At 26.2% G+C, this 13,820-nt stretch overlaps 2 protein-coding genes across 4 annotated transcripts in view; one reads left to right on the top strand and one right to left on the bottom strand.

Moving 5' to 3' along the window:
- Positions 1 to 1,761, bottom strand: part of LOC117182600 — a 49,318-nt gene extending 47,557 nt beyond the window's left edge. For all 3 annotated transcript variants that reach the window (XR_004468333.1, XR_004468332.1, XM_033375695.1), the window contains exon 1: positions 636 to 1,761. Coding sequence is in view for 1 of the 3 variants with exons in the window: in XM_033375695.1 (XP_033231586.1) it covers positions 636 to 1,327 (692 nt within the window). In the remaining 2 variants the exon portion in view is untranslated. The remainder of the gene's footprint in view (positions 1 to 635) is intronic.
- A 259-nt stretch (positions 1,762 to 2,020) lies between these two features.
- LOC117182599 (vacuolar protein sorting-associated protein 51 homolog) overlaps positions 2,021 to 13,820 on the top strand; it is a 32,121-nt gene continuing 20,321 nt past the window's right edge. The window contains exons 1-5 of the mRNA XM_033375694.1: positions 2,021 to 2,212; positions 2,292 to 2,426; positions 5,079 to 5,300; positions 8,901 to 9,496; positions 13,100 to 13,313. Coding sequence (XP_033231585.1) covers positions 2,132 to 2,212; positions 2,292 to 2,426; positions 5,079 to 5,300; positions 8,901 to 9,496; positions 13,100 to 13,313 — 1,248 coding nt within the window. The 5' untranslated portion in view covers positions 2,021 to 2,131. The remainder of the gene's footprint in view (positions 2,213 to 2,291; positions 2,427 to 5,078; positions 5,301 to 8,900; positions 9,497 to 13,099; positions 13,314 to 13,820) is intronic.

Here is a 13,820-nt window from a genome sequence, read left to right as displayed (position 1 = left end):
ACTGATTCGTTGAAAGTGAACTTTTTAAGTGAAAATTTGTATTTTCAGGTTAGATATTCCACTATTTTGTGGAAAATTCACCTTTTCATCTTTTAAAGTTAAACTTTCTTGTTCAAATATAATTTTTTTCATTTGAAATTATCGTTTCTTGCAGAAATTTTATTTTGCTTGGTTGAAAATTCGTTTTTTGGTTTAAAAATCTGTTTAAAATGCAAATATTTACTAGAGAATTTGAGTATTTTGTTTAAATCTAAAATTTTATTGGTTTATTCCGTTTGAAAAATATTAAAAGGCTGGTCTTTGAACATTAATTGTCGGGCAAAATGAAAAATTGGTCAGAGAAAAATAAATACTATTTTAAAGAGAATTTAAAAAAGTGTGTAAATAGAAATCCAAATTTCGATTTCAGCGAAACCGCGGACGAATTTCCGAAAAAAATAACAGTATGACCATAGATTTCAGTGAAACAAAATATATGCCCAAAATAAAAATGATGCATAATTGAATAAAATATTAGATGTTAAAATCCTTAAAGTTAATCATTTTAATTAAAGTTTCAAAATTGTATAATTTAAAACATAAGAAGCATACAATTTCTAAACCTTTGACTTTAAATGAAAAAAAAATCAACTCACCTAGATCGTCCACAGGCAGCACAAGCCTGACTCTCTAAAACGACAGTAGGCAAGGGATCCAGTTTCCTCAACTTTTCATTTGTACTGCATAATTTCGGTTCTGAAATCAGTTCCATGATGAAAGGTTCGTCCTCGCCTCCTTGATCCGGAAAGCGAATATTGGGCACTGCATAGTCTTCAAGTCTGTTCTGGAATCCTTGCATAAACTGTGAACGATCAAAATGCTTCGAACAAATGTAACAAAACAGGATTTCCTTTCTGGTAAGCCTGTAATACGAGTCTACACCCACAAAGTCCAACCACTCCAAACAACGAAACTCTTCTCCTGGAAAGTGGTGAAATGTCGCTCCATCGTAATCCTCAGTAGGAGGATCTTTTCGAAAACGACCGCACAAAATACACGTTATGTTGTACAAACTTTGTTTTGGATCATAAACAGATGGAATCGCGCCACAGTTTAAACGATCATAATAGTCGTTCAAGAAATCCTGTTTTTCAAAGTGTTTCGAACACACCATTCGCTGCAAAAGCTGCTTTTTCGTGAGTTTGTAAAGATCCTCTCGACAGCAAAACTCCAACCATTTTTTGCACCGAAGCTCGTCGTTCACGGGAAAACCAAAAAACATGTATTCCTCTTCCCTGTTGTTCGGATTCATCCGAGAACGACCACACACGACACAAGGATGTGGCATTTTCCACTATTTTTGTGATTTCAGTCTTCAGTCTCTGTGGTCAAATGCAAAACACCAAAAAAACATCATTTTTGAGGTTAAGTCAGCTCAGAATTTGATTTTAGAAAGTTGTTTCGAGCGCGACATTTTTTCACACATAAAATTGTATTTTTTAGAGTGTACTATAAAATCATTTGAGCTTTTGCAATAATGCAATTTAGAAACTATTGCAGTAAGCAGAACACAATCAAAATGTGACAACTGTTTGTCTGTTGGCCTTTATTCTGTCTCTGCACAAAAAGTGACACTCAATATTTCTATCCTTGATGACAAAATGTTTTAAATTATAAGAAATTAATAGATTCCAACCCACCACTTTATAAACATTGTTTAAAAACTATAAACATTTTTTCATGGTTCTTATGATAACGAGGTTATGTTAACAGCGCGTCAAGACCGACGAAGTGAGATGCCGGAAGAGGAGCAGTCCGCGTTCAAAAATGTTTGGCGGGCTGCTTGTATTCATTAAAATCAATTAAAATCAGGATAAAAGGCTTAAGAATTTAATGTTTCAGATAGCATAAATTCGGTATGTTCTATCATTTTTGATTATTAATTTTATCATACAATATTGTGTGTATGAATATACTATTAGAAAGTCTTATATATTTAAAATTCCGCGCTCTTTCTGAAGCGCCGCTGAACGATAGAAAAGAAAACTAGCTTATGTCACTTGGAGCATAACCTACAAATTTCAACAACAAAGAATAGAGTATCAGGCTGGAACTGTCAACATACTTATTTTTAATCGAATAATTCGAAAAAATGACGGAAAATACGAGTAATCCTTATGACATCAATGGTCCACATTTCAATAACGATATGTACCTGCAGAGAATCTTAAAAGTATAATCATTATTTTGTTTTTTTTCCTACACGCTTGTTTTGCAATCAAGTATTGTCATTTATTAAATTATTCTTTCAGGAATGTTCTCTCAAACAAATAATGGACCACGAGACTGAACTAATAAAAAATACGCAAACGCTACATTCGGATATGCAAACTTTAGTTTATGAGAATTATAACAAATTCATATCCGCTACTGACACAATACGAAAGGTATTTTTTCACATATGCTCTTAGGTTTTAAACTAGTGCTGTCAAAACAAAATATTTTTGTTTTGATTGTAGTATAAGGCTTTTATTGTTCAAATTTTTTTTAAGTTTTAAAGTTCTCAGAAAAGCAAATAGGTTCGTATTGCTTATCCTTAAAATAAATAGCAAAATTAGTTTAAAATTTAATTATAATGTTCAATATTCAAGCATTTTGTTTTAAAAAATCATCCTTTTCGGTTAAAGAAAAATTGTTTTGCCGTGGAAATTTAAATATTTCAGTCAAAAATCTAACATTTCATGGCGAAAAATGGAACTTTTTGGTGGAAAATTAATCTGTTTTAGTTGAGGATGCAAATATTTCTGATTTAAAATAAAAATATGGTTGGTTTGAAATACCAACTATTACATTTTCGTTGAGGATTCGTATTTTTTGGTTGAAAATTCATCTACTTGAATAAGAGCCGAACTACTTTGTTAAAAATTTATTCGTTTAATTCAAGATTCATAATTTTAGTTGAAAATTCATCTCTTTCGTTGAGCATTTAACTATTTGGTCGAAAGTTCTTTTTTTTTCTTACGTTGAAAATCAATTTATTAAACTTAAAATTAATCTATATAATTTTTGGTTGAAAATGTAACTTTTTAATTAAAAACTCAACTATTCGATTAAAAATTCTAGTATTTTGTTGCAATTTTAACAATTTTGTTAAAAAATAGAGGTTACTGATCATTCAAGGTATAATAATATTAATATATTTTTTAAATATTAAATTCAATAATATTATTGATAATGCAAAAATTTTGTTCAAAAGTAATCCTTTTTGGTTAAAAATTCAACTGTTTTGTTAAGAATTCGTCTTTTGAGTTGAAAATTCAACGATTAGGTTTAAAAATAAAATCTGATTTTTTACTGAAGATTTATAATTTTAGTTGAAAATTAGTTTTTTTTTTGTTAGTTGAAAATCTTTTTTTTTTTACTAGAAATTAGACCATTTTATTTTTTGTTAAAAATTTATCTTTTTCATATAAAAATGCATCATTTTAGCCTGAAAATTAATTTTTTCACTAGTTGAAAATCAATTTTTGTAACCTAAAATTAAACAATTTCATTTTTGGTTGAGTATTGCATTTTTTAAATTTGAAAATTCAACCATTTGGTTGAAAATGCATGTACTTTGTTGCAAATTCGTCTTTTTGTTAGAAAATCAACATTTTTGGTTTAAAATTCACCTTTTTGATAAAAAATTTAATTACCTTGTTGAAATTTCAACCATTTTATCTAAAAAATAACCCTTTTCAATTGAAATTTCGTCTTTTTTGCATGAAAATTCAACTATTTTTGTTAAAGATTATCCTTTTTCATTTATAATTTAACTATTTTGTTAAAAAATCGTCTTTTGAGGTGAAAATTCAACCATTTGGTTCAAACTTCATGTTTTTGGATTGAAGATTAAACTATTCTGTTGAAAATTCATATCTTCCGGTTGAAGAGTGAACTGTTTTATATTAAATATAACCTGTTTATTCTTCGAATGAAAAATCTTTGTTAGTTGAAAATTCATCTCTGTGGGTAGAAATTTCATCTTTTGTCATGAAAAATTGAACTTTTTAGGTGAAAGCTAGTCTGCTTTAGTTGAGGATTTAACTTTTTTTTCTCAAAATTAAAATCTTTATTGGATCGAAAATGTAACTACTTGGTTGAGATCAGAAGTACTTTTGTAAAAATTAATTATTTTGGTTGACGATTAATTATTTTAGCTGAAATATCTTCTTTTTTTTTGAAAATATAACTATTTAGTAAAAATTTCCTTTTTTTTTAGTTGAAAATAAATGTTTTAAACTTAAAATTATACTGTTTAATTTTTTCTAAAAAATCTATATATTTTTTAGTAAAAATGCAACTGTTTGGTTAAAAAGTCATGTTTTTTGTTGCAAATTCGTCTTTTTTGGTAGAAAATCAATTTTCTTGGTTGAAAAATCCTCTTTTTGTGTCTAATGTTCAACTTTTTGGTTAATAATTAACAATTTTGTTGAGAATGTATATTTTCGGGTTAAAAAGTCAACTTTTTTATAGAAAATTCAACCTTTTTTTTCTTGGGTTAAAAAATCTTTCACGGAGAGTTTTTAATGCTTAAATTTTGAATTGATACTTTTAGAGTATTGAATTTATAGTCGGTCAAAATTGAAAGGCTTTTCTTTTATAAATTATACAGTTTCGATTTTATCAACATGACATTATTCGAATTTAAACCTTATCTGTTTTACAATTATTGATATTTGAAGGATTTCCATTACAATGGTACAATTTTGAACATTTTAAGATTAAAAAGTTAAACGTTTAAATTGTAAATCCAAATTTATACAATTTTGAATTATATAATTTCAAACGAAATCATTTCGAATTCTATTACATGCGGTTATTCTAACTCTAACCTTTTTTATTTTACAATTATATAGTTAGGAAAAATTGTAATTGAAAAATATATAATTTAGGAAAAATTAGTTTTTAAACGAAAAAATATCGTTAAAATTTTTAATTCAAATGTACTTAATTTCAGATATTTACAGTCATCATGATTTAATTTTGATCATTAAAACATTAATTTCATTATAAATACTTTAGTCCAAATCTTTGATATTCGTTGAATTTTGTAGATGAAAAGTGACTTTAATCAAATGGAAGAAAGTATGGATTCTTTAGCTACAAATATGGATAGTATTACTTCATTTTCTGAGCAAATTTCTTCTACTTTGCAAGGAACACGCCAGCAAATTGCTAGATTGTCGTCTGTGCATGCGTTGTTAAAGAAACTGCAGTTTCTTTTTAAATTACCTAGTAATCTCAAAGACAAGATGATTTCAGGAAATTACAATCAGGTATGCTCGTTTTTTATTGGTATTATTCAAAGAAAAATCTTTCCATTTTTATCTTCATATTTGATTGATTTGTTAATTATTATCGTAATGTTCTTATATTAAAAATTAAATTATAATTAGGGTGATTTAAAAATAATAATTTTCGAATCTGAAAACACATGCTAATGTAAGTTGTATATTTTTAGTAAATCAATTTAAAAAAGTAAAAATCGGATATGATTATAATATCATTATTATATTATTGCAGCCTTTTTTCATAATTGAAGAATTTTCAATTAAAAATCTATGAAATTGAATAAATTTAAATTTTAAATCTTTAAAACTAAATAGCTTTCAATGAGAAAAGTTTCAATTTTTTATTTTGAGAAGTGAATTATTTCAAAGAGTCATTCAAAACTGCATAATTTTTTTGTTATACATATTAAATATTGAATTTTCTTCAGTTACAAATCTTGAACAATTTAAAGAGTTTTCCATCGTGATCTTTCAAAATTGAACTACGTATTTCAAAATAAAGTTAAGAATTACTTGATTTTAAACCACAAACATTCCAAATTAATTTATCTTCAATTCTAAATCTTAAAAGGGAAGAAGTTTAAAATGCAACTCTTTCAATTTTGTGAATTTTCATCTGTAAATCCTCAAAATTGAAACATTCCAAAATAAAAACGTTTAAAATTAGAAACCTTTAAAATATAAATCTCAAACATTGGATGCTTTTCAATTCAATAGTTTCAAAATTCAAAACCGTTAAATTGCAACTCATCGAAATTGAAGATTTTTTCATTGTGAAAATTCACAATAAAAAATTATGCAAGTTTTAAGCTATGCAATTAAAATAAATTAAATACCTCGACTTTTTATCTTCATAATCATCCAAATTTAAGAATTTTGATTTATGTATTTTTAAAATTGATGAATCTTCAAGTGCAAATCTTACAAATTGATAAATTTTCTATTGTAAATTTTCAAAGTCAAATTTATGTAGCTTTGCAATATATAAATATTGAAAATTAAATAATTTTCAATTCCAAACTCGAGAATTTGTAATTCAAAGTTCAAGATTTTTTATATAGATTACTGAAAGTGGATTAAAAGTAAAATTAAATTAAAATTGTATGAAAGCCGATGTGGCTTTTCTAAGGTACTTTTTTTATTTATGATTATTAAATATATTTTATATTACTTTAAATTTAGGCTTATATTTTAATTTGACAATTGTGAAATCAAAATAAGAAATATGTTAAAAGCTATTTGTGATAGTTTTTTTACATTACTACAATTATAGTTAATAATTTAATGAAAATTTTAACTCATTTCTTAGAAAAATAATATTTTTTTCTTGTTCAATATTTTTCTATGTTAAGTAATTTTTTATATTAGCCTGTAGTATTTTGTAATCGGTAAACCAAATGCCAAATTCTCATAGAAAAATATATTAAATATATATATATAGAAAATATTATTTTCCTTAGTTAAGTTAAAAAAATTTTCATTAAATGATGCTTTTAATTTTCTTTTTTTGTTGAGTACAGGATATCTACTTCCCTGAAAAACCTAGAATTTTCTGGGAATTTTTAAATACCTGAAAAAAACTGAAAATTTCAGGGAATTTTTTTTCAAGTCAGGAAATTTTTTTGCGAGCGTGCTTATAATTTTCTGTTTAAATTGCATGTTTTTTTCTGGAAATTTACCAGTTTGTTTGCAATATTTTCTCTCCCTTGACAGAAAAATATTTTTCAGTTAAGAATTCCACACGTGTTGAAAATTCATCTTTTGATGAATTGAGCTGTTTTTAATTATGAAAATTAAAGTGTTTTTTGGTTGAAATGTCAACTTCTACATTTTTCATTCAGAATTTATCTTTTCTGGAACACAAATTGTATTGCTTGGTTAAATGTTAAATCCCTTTATTAAAAATTAATTTTTTGTGTTGAAGATTCATTTTATTTGAAAATGCATCTTTTTTGTTGAAAATTGAGCTGTTTTGTTGAAAATGTGTTTTTTCCCTGGTTGATAATTAATTTTTTGCTGCTATCTTGTTCAAAATTGTTTTTTTTTTTAATTTTTTAAACTAAAAGTGTAATGATTCCAGTTAAATATTTCATCACTTTAGTTAAAAATTACTTTTTTAACCGAAAATTTAACTTCAATTTTTTTAAATATCTTTTTTTAATTGAAAGTTGTCTTTTTTGTTAGAAATTAATTTTCATGGTTGAAAATTCATTTTTTTCGGTTTAAAATTCAGCAGTTCCAGTTCGAGATTCATGTTTCTAGTTGAAAATTTATCTTTTTGGTTTAAAATTTAACGATTCCAGTTGAAAATTCATAATTTTAATTAAAAATTCATCAGATTCGCTAAAAATTAATTTTTTTCCACTGAAAATTTAAATATTCTATTTTAGGTTAAACATTTGCATTTGTTAGTTAAAACCTCAACTATTTTCTTGAAATTTTATCTTTTCTAGTACAAAATTTATTTATTTCGTTGAAAATTAATGTATCTTGTTGAAAATTCGCCTTTTTTGTTAAAAAAATTAATATTTTTATTAAAAAATTAATCTTTTTGGTTGAAAATTCAATTATTCCAGTTACATGTTCATCATTTTAATTAAAAATTATCTTTTTGGTTGAAAAGTCCACTGTTCCAATTGAAGATTCATTATTTTAGTTAAAAATTTATTAATTTGGTTGAAAATTAATTTTTTTTTCAACCGAAAATGTATCTACTTCATTTTTGTTTGCAAATTTATATTTTTTTAATTCAAAATCCAACTATTTGACTGAAAGTTTGCCTTTTTTAGTTGAAAATTTAACTATTTCGTTGAAAATGCGTGTATTTTGTTGAAGAAACGTCTGTTTTAGTAAAAATGGTAATGTTCTTGTTTGCAAATTAATCTTCCTGTTTGAAAATTCATCTTCTTGGTTGAAATTTCAAGTATTTCAATTAGATATTCATCATTTTATTTGTGAATTGATCTTTTTTCTTGAAAATGAGACAACTTGGTTGGAAGTTAAACTCTTTTGTTAAAAATGTATCTTCGGCTTAAAATTGATCTTTACAGTTGAAGATTCATCATTTTATTATAAAATACATCACTTTGGTTAAAAAATTTGTTTTTTGGAAAATTAATTATTTTAACTGAAAATTTAACTGTTCCATTTTTTCTTGAACACTGATATTTTTTAGTTCAAAATTCAACTATTTGTTTGAAAATTGATCTTTTTTATTTGAAACTTCACTATTTAGTTCTTCTGAGACAAATGCGAGAAATGAATAGTTATGTTTTCAGTATTATTTAATTAATCAAAGGCGCATTGGTGAATTGAATCCTGAGAAACTGAAAAAAAAATTGTTTATAATAAACTCGCGAAACTCTATATATTTCGGATTGTTTAAAAAAATGCGGAATACTTGTGATACCTGGAAAAAAAACCCTGAAATTATCAGGGAATTTTTTCCCAGGATTTGAGTAGACATCCTGGACTAACAAGGTACAATTTGGGCTATTTTGCGTCTTCAGATTGAAAAATTATTTTGTATGCCTCACATAATAAATCACCCTAACAATCATCGACGCAAAATAAAAACGTTTTTAGGCAGTCCAAGACTACATGCACGCTCAACGAGTCCTCAACCAATACGGCAATATGCCATCCTTCCAAGGAATTCAAAAAGACTGCGAGGAAATAGTCGAAGAATTAAAATCAAAGCTTCGTACGCAATTTCATAAACGAGATGCCTCAACCAAATCGCTAGCCGAAAGTGTTGATCTTCTTCTTCAGTTAAAGGAACCAGCCGATTCTCTATGCGCCGAATTTCTAACTTATGCCGAAATTCGTTTAACAGGACAGCTGGAAACGCTAAAAGACATGTGTGAGAACGATATCATCGAATTCGTTGATATGGGAAGTTCTGGATTTCTCAGCGATTTGTGTTTAATCGTTGCATCCTACAGCGATATGTTCATCAACAGACAACCTTTAGATGAAAATGAATTTAGCGATGATTTTGATACGAAAGCGGTTTCTCGCCTCAATACATTTATCATGAACAATATGAAAAATTACTTTGAATTGATAGGAAAAAGGGTAGAAGATGTCTCGGATACAGCAATTTTGGTGAGAGCACTCGATAGATTTCATAGAAGACTACAAGCCATGAATACACTTTGCAGCGAAACGGATTTTGCTAGGTAATTATTTTTTTATTTTGAAAATTTTTAAAACAATTTGGTCCCGAATTAGGATAAAGGTCATTTCTAAAGAGTTTTGACAGAAGATAAGGGTGGTACTATCGCCGATGGGCTGCGAATTAAAAAAAAAATTAATTAAATTTTAGAAATCCTATTTTAATCTTTCAAATCGTGTCAAATTCCTTGATACTCCTCAAAATATTTAAAAATCACTTTAAATATAAATTTTACAATCCGTTAAAATCCTTTGAGAAACCTTTGCGATTACATGAAGTTTTTTAGTTCCTGAAACCTTGAGAAATGTATTAAAATATATTTAGAGTTTTAAGGTCTGTTGTATTAATTTAAATCCTCAAAAATTTTATAAATATCCGCTAAAATCCCGTGGAATCTTTTAAAACATTTTTAAATCTTATAAATCCTATGAAATCCTTGCAACTCTTGGAAAATTCTTCAAAACCGCATGCATTTTTTTAAGCACCTTAAAATCATTAAATTTCTTTAAATTCGTTGAAAATTCTTTAAAATCTTTTAAAATACCCTAAAATCTATTTTAAATCCTTTGAAATGTTCTTAAATTATTTAGAGTTCATGAAAATTTCTTTGAATCTTCTTAAATACACTAAAATTGAATAAATATATTAAAATCATTTCAAATTCTGGAAATTTTTTGAAAATTCTCAAGTCGCATTGAAAATTTCTTGAAATATTTAAAAATATTTTTTCAATTTTTAAAAATCTTTGGAAATACCTTGAAATATATGAAAATCTATTCATATTCTTAAAAAATCACACATATTTTTGTTCAATCGTAAAAAATAATTAAATTTTTTGGAATTTTTTAAAATATCCTAAAATATTTTTAATCATTTGGAATCCGTTACATTGTTTTAAATTCTTGAATATTTCTTTGGAATATTTTAAAATAGGCACCATAAAATATTGAAATGTTTTGAAATTCGTTATGAGAATTTCTTGAAATATTTTAAAATATTTTTTCAATTTTCAAAAATCTTTGGAAATACCTTGAAATATATGAAAATCTATTCATATTCTTAAAAAATCACATATATTTTTGTTCAATCGTAAAAAATAATTAAATTTTTTGGAATTTTTTAAAATATCCTAAAATATTTTTAATCATTTGGAATCCGTTACATTGTTTTAAATTCTTGAATATTTCTTTGGAATATTTTAAAATAGGCACCATAAAATATTGAAATGTTTTGAAATTCGTTATGAGAATTTCTTGAAATATTTTTTCAATTTTCAAAAATCTTTGGAAGTACCTTGAAATATATGAAAATTTATTCATATTCTTAAAAACCCACATATATTTTTGTTAAATCGCTTTAAATCAATCAACTCTTTGCAATATTTTTAAATATCCTAAAATATTTTAAATGATTGGAAATCCTTTAATTTTTTTTAAATTTCTTTAAAATTCCTTGGTATATTTTAAAATATACTTAAAATTCGTTTTGAAAATTCCTTAGAATCTTTTTAAATACCTTAATATTGTCTAAATCTATGAAAAGCATTTCAAATTCTTAAAATTTATTAAAAATATATTTGAAATTATTTGAAATTCATTAAATTTTGTTAAAAAGTTTTTGAAAATTCGTTCTTAAAAACCACATGAAATTTTGTTTAATTGCCTAAAATCACTGCATTACTTAAATCTTTTAAAGCATCCTAATATATTTAACATCCTTTAAAATCCCTCGACATTTTTTAAATTTCTGGGGAACTCTTTAAAACCCTTTAAAATATCCTAAGATTTTCTATATCTATTAACATCATTTCAAAATCATTACAAATTCTTGAAATATATTAGAAATTCTCAAAATCAGTAAAAAATTCATTGGAATCTTTTAAAGTATCCCAAAATAATAAAAATCTTTTTGAAATGTGTGGAAATCTGTGATTATTCTTAAAAACCACACGTATTTTTTTTTAATCCCTGAAATTCCTTTTAATATTTTTAAATATCCTATAATATTTCAAATCCCCTTACATTTTTTAAGTTTTTAATGATTCCTTTCAATCTTTTAAAAAACCCTTAAAAATTTAATCTACAAAAATCGCTTGAAATCGTTTCAGAATCTTCAAACCTATTGAAAATTCTTTAAATATTTTAAAATCTCTTCACATTCTTAAAAACCACATGTCATTTTTTTAACCCTTTTTTTTTCAATTCAATTTTCAATTCTTGACATCAATAAAAAATTCCTAAAGTCCTGGGGAATTCATTAAAATACCTAAATGAGAGCCTTTACTTGAAATCCTTTGATATTCCTAAAAAATACTTCGAAGTTTTAAAAAACTTTGAAAATCCTCTGAAATTCCTTGGAACCTTAAAATATCCTATAAATGATATGAAATTTTTACAATCTTCCGAAATTCAAGGAAATTCTTTAACACCGCCTGAAATTTTTGAAATTATGCGAAATCATCTTAAATTTTTTAAAATAATTAAAATCCTGCGGAATCTCTTACAATTATTTATACTGAAGTCCGTGGCAATTTATATAAATATAAAATGTTGACTAAATTTATTATATCTATTGAAATCCCTTTAAAATTACTTGTAATCCCATAACAATTCTTTGAATATTTTTTGAATTCTTAAAAATTCCTTTATATCTTTTAAAAATTCTAAACTTTCTTAATATATTAAAATGCCTTAAAATCTTTTGAAAATTCTTAAAATATATTGAAAATTCCATAAAATGTTTTAAAAAAGCCTGCAAATTCGAATATTTTTTAATATCCTAAAATCTGTAGAAATATCTTAAAAAAATTTTAAATCTCTTCACATTTTAAGAAACACATGTATTTTTTTAAATCCCTTAAAATCATTAAATTCCTTGAAATGTTATAAACCTTTTAAACTTTACTTGGAAGCTTTTAATGTACCCTAAAGTATTTTTAATCCTTTGAAATCCCTAGAGTTTTTGTAGGTTCTTATAAAATTTGTCGAGATCAAATTTGTTGAGATTCTGGAGAATTCATTAAAATCCATTATTGCGAGCTTTTAAAATCCCTTGAAATCCGTTGAAATTCCTTTGAAAAGTCCTTAAAAATATTTGGAAATCTTGAAAATCCTCTGACGTCCCTTGAAATCTTTAAAAATATTTTAAGGTCTTATAAATCCCATGAAATCCTTCCGATCTTCCGAAATTCAAAAAAATTCTTCAAACCCGTTTGGAATTTTTTTAATAATGTGAAATATCCTAAAATATTTGAAAATCTTTAAAATCCTATGGAGTCTCTTAATTGTTGTGAATTTTTTGAAATTTATAGAAATATTACAAAATGTTTAGTAAATTTATTATATGTATTGAAATCCCTTAAAAAGTCCTTAAAACGTATTAAAGCTTAGAACATTCCTTAAAATAATTAAAATCCTTGGAAATCCTGTGTATTTTCTTAAAAGCTGAAATCCTTTGCTTTACATGAAAGTTTCTTACAATCTGTTGAAGACCTTTTAAATACCTTGAAGTCTTTCAAATCTTTTAACCTCTTTTGAACTCCAAAAGAATTGCGTAGAGCCTCTTTCAGGGCTGGTCTGCGAGCAATTTTGTCTAATAAAATTTGTAGGTCAAGCGTTGATATAGTGATTAACGCTGGAAGGAAGCAATGTCGCAATCACTTATCTTCACTAAAGCAGCACTTGAGTGAAGCTTTAGCCAAGGTAAGGCAAACTCTGGCAACAAAAACAACTCAGGAAGGCGATGGTGGTTTGGCCGAACTTCAAGCTACACTCGTTATGCCCATTATCGAAAGAGTTAAAGGCGTTCTTCAAGACCTACTGGTTTGTACTTTTCTCCATCTTCCCCATTTTTCACAACATAGGGTAATGGGTACAGTGTTTGACCACCCTTTCCAATCTTTGGCAACCTTTGACTATGTTTGGCCACCTTTGACAAAGTTTGGCCACTTTTTACAGTGTTTGCCCACCTTTGACAATGTTTGACCACTTTTTGCAATATTTGGCCAACTTTTGCAATATTTGGCCTCTTTTTGCAATATTGGCCACCTTTGACAATGTTTGGCCACTTTTTACAGTGTTTGCCCACCTTTGACGAAATTTGACTACTTTTTGCAATATTTGGCCACCTTTTGCAATATTTGGCCCCTTTTTGCAATATTGGCCACCTTTGACAATGTTTGGCCACTTTTTACAGTGTTTGCCCACCTTTGACAAAGTTTGACTACTTTTTGCAATATTTGGCCACTTTTTGCAATATAGGCCACCTTTGACAATGTTTGGCCACTTTTTACAGTGTTTGCTCACGTTTGACAATGTTTGACCACTTTT

This window comes from Belonocnema kinseyi, chromosome 2 (assembly GCF_010883055.1).
Source record: "Belonocnema kinseyi isolate 2016_QV_RU_SX_M_011 chromosome 2, B_treatae_v1, whole genome shotgun sequence".
Taxonomy (NCBI): Eukaryota; Metazoa; Arthropoda; class Insecta; order Hymenoptera; family Cynipidae; genus Belonocnema; species Belonocnema kinseyi.
The sequence above is the reverse complement of the archived record's forward strand: the minus strand, read 5'-3'. Positions and strand labels throughout refer to the sequence as shown.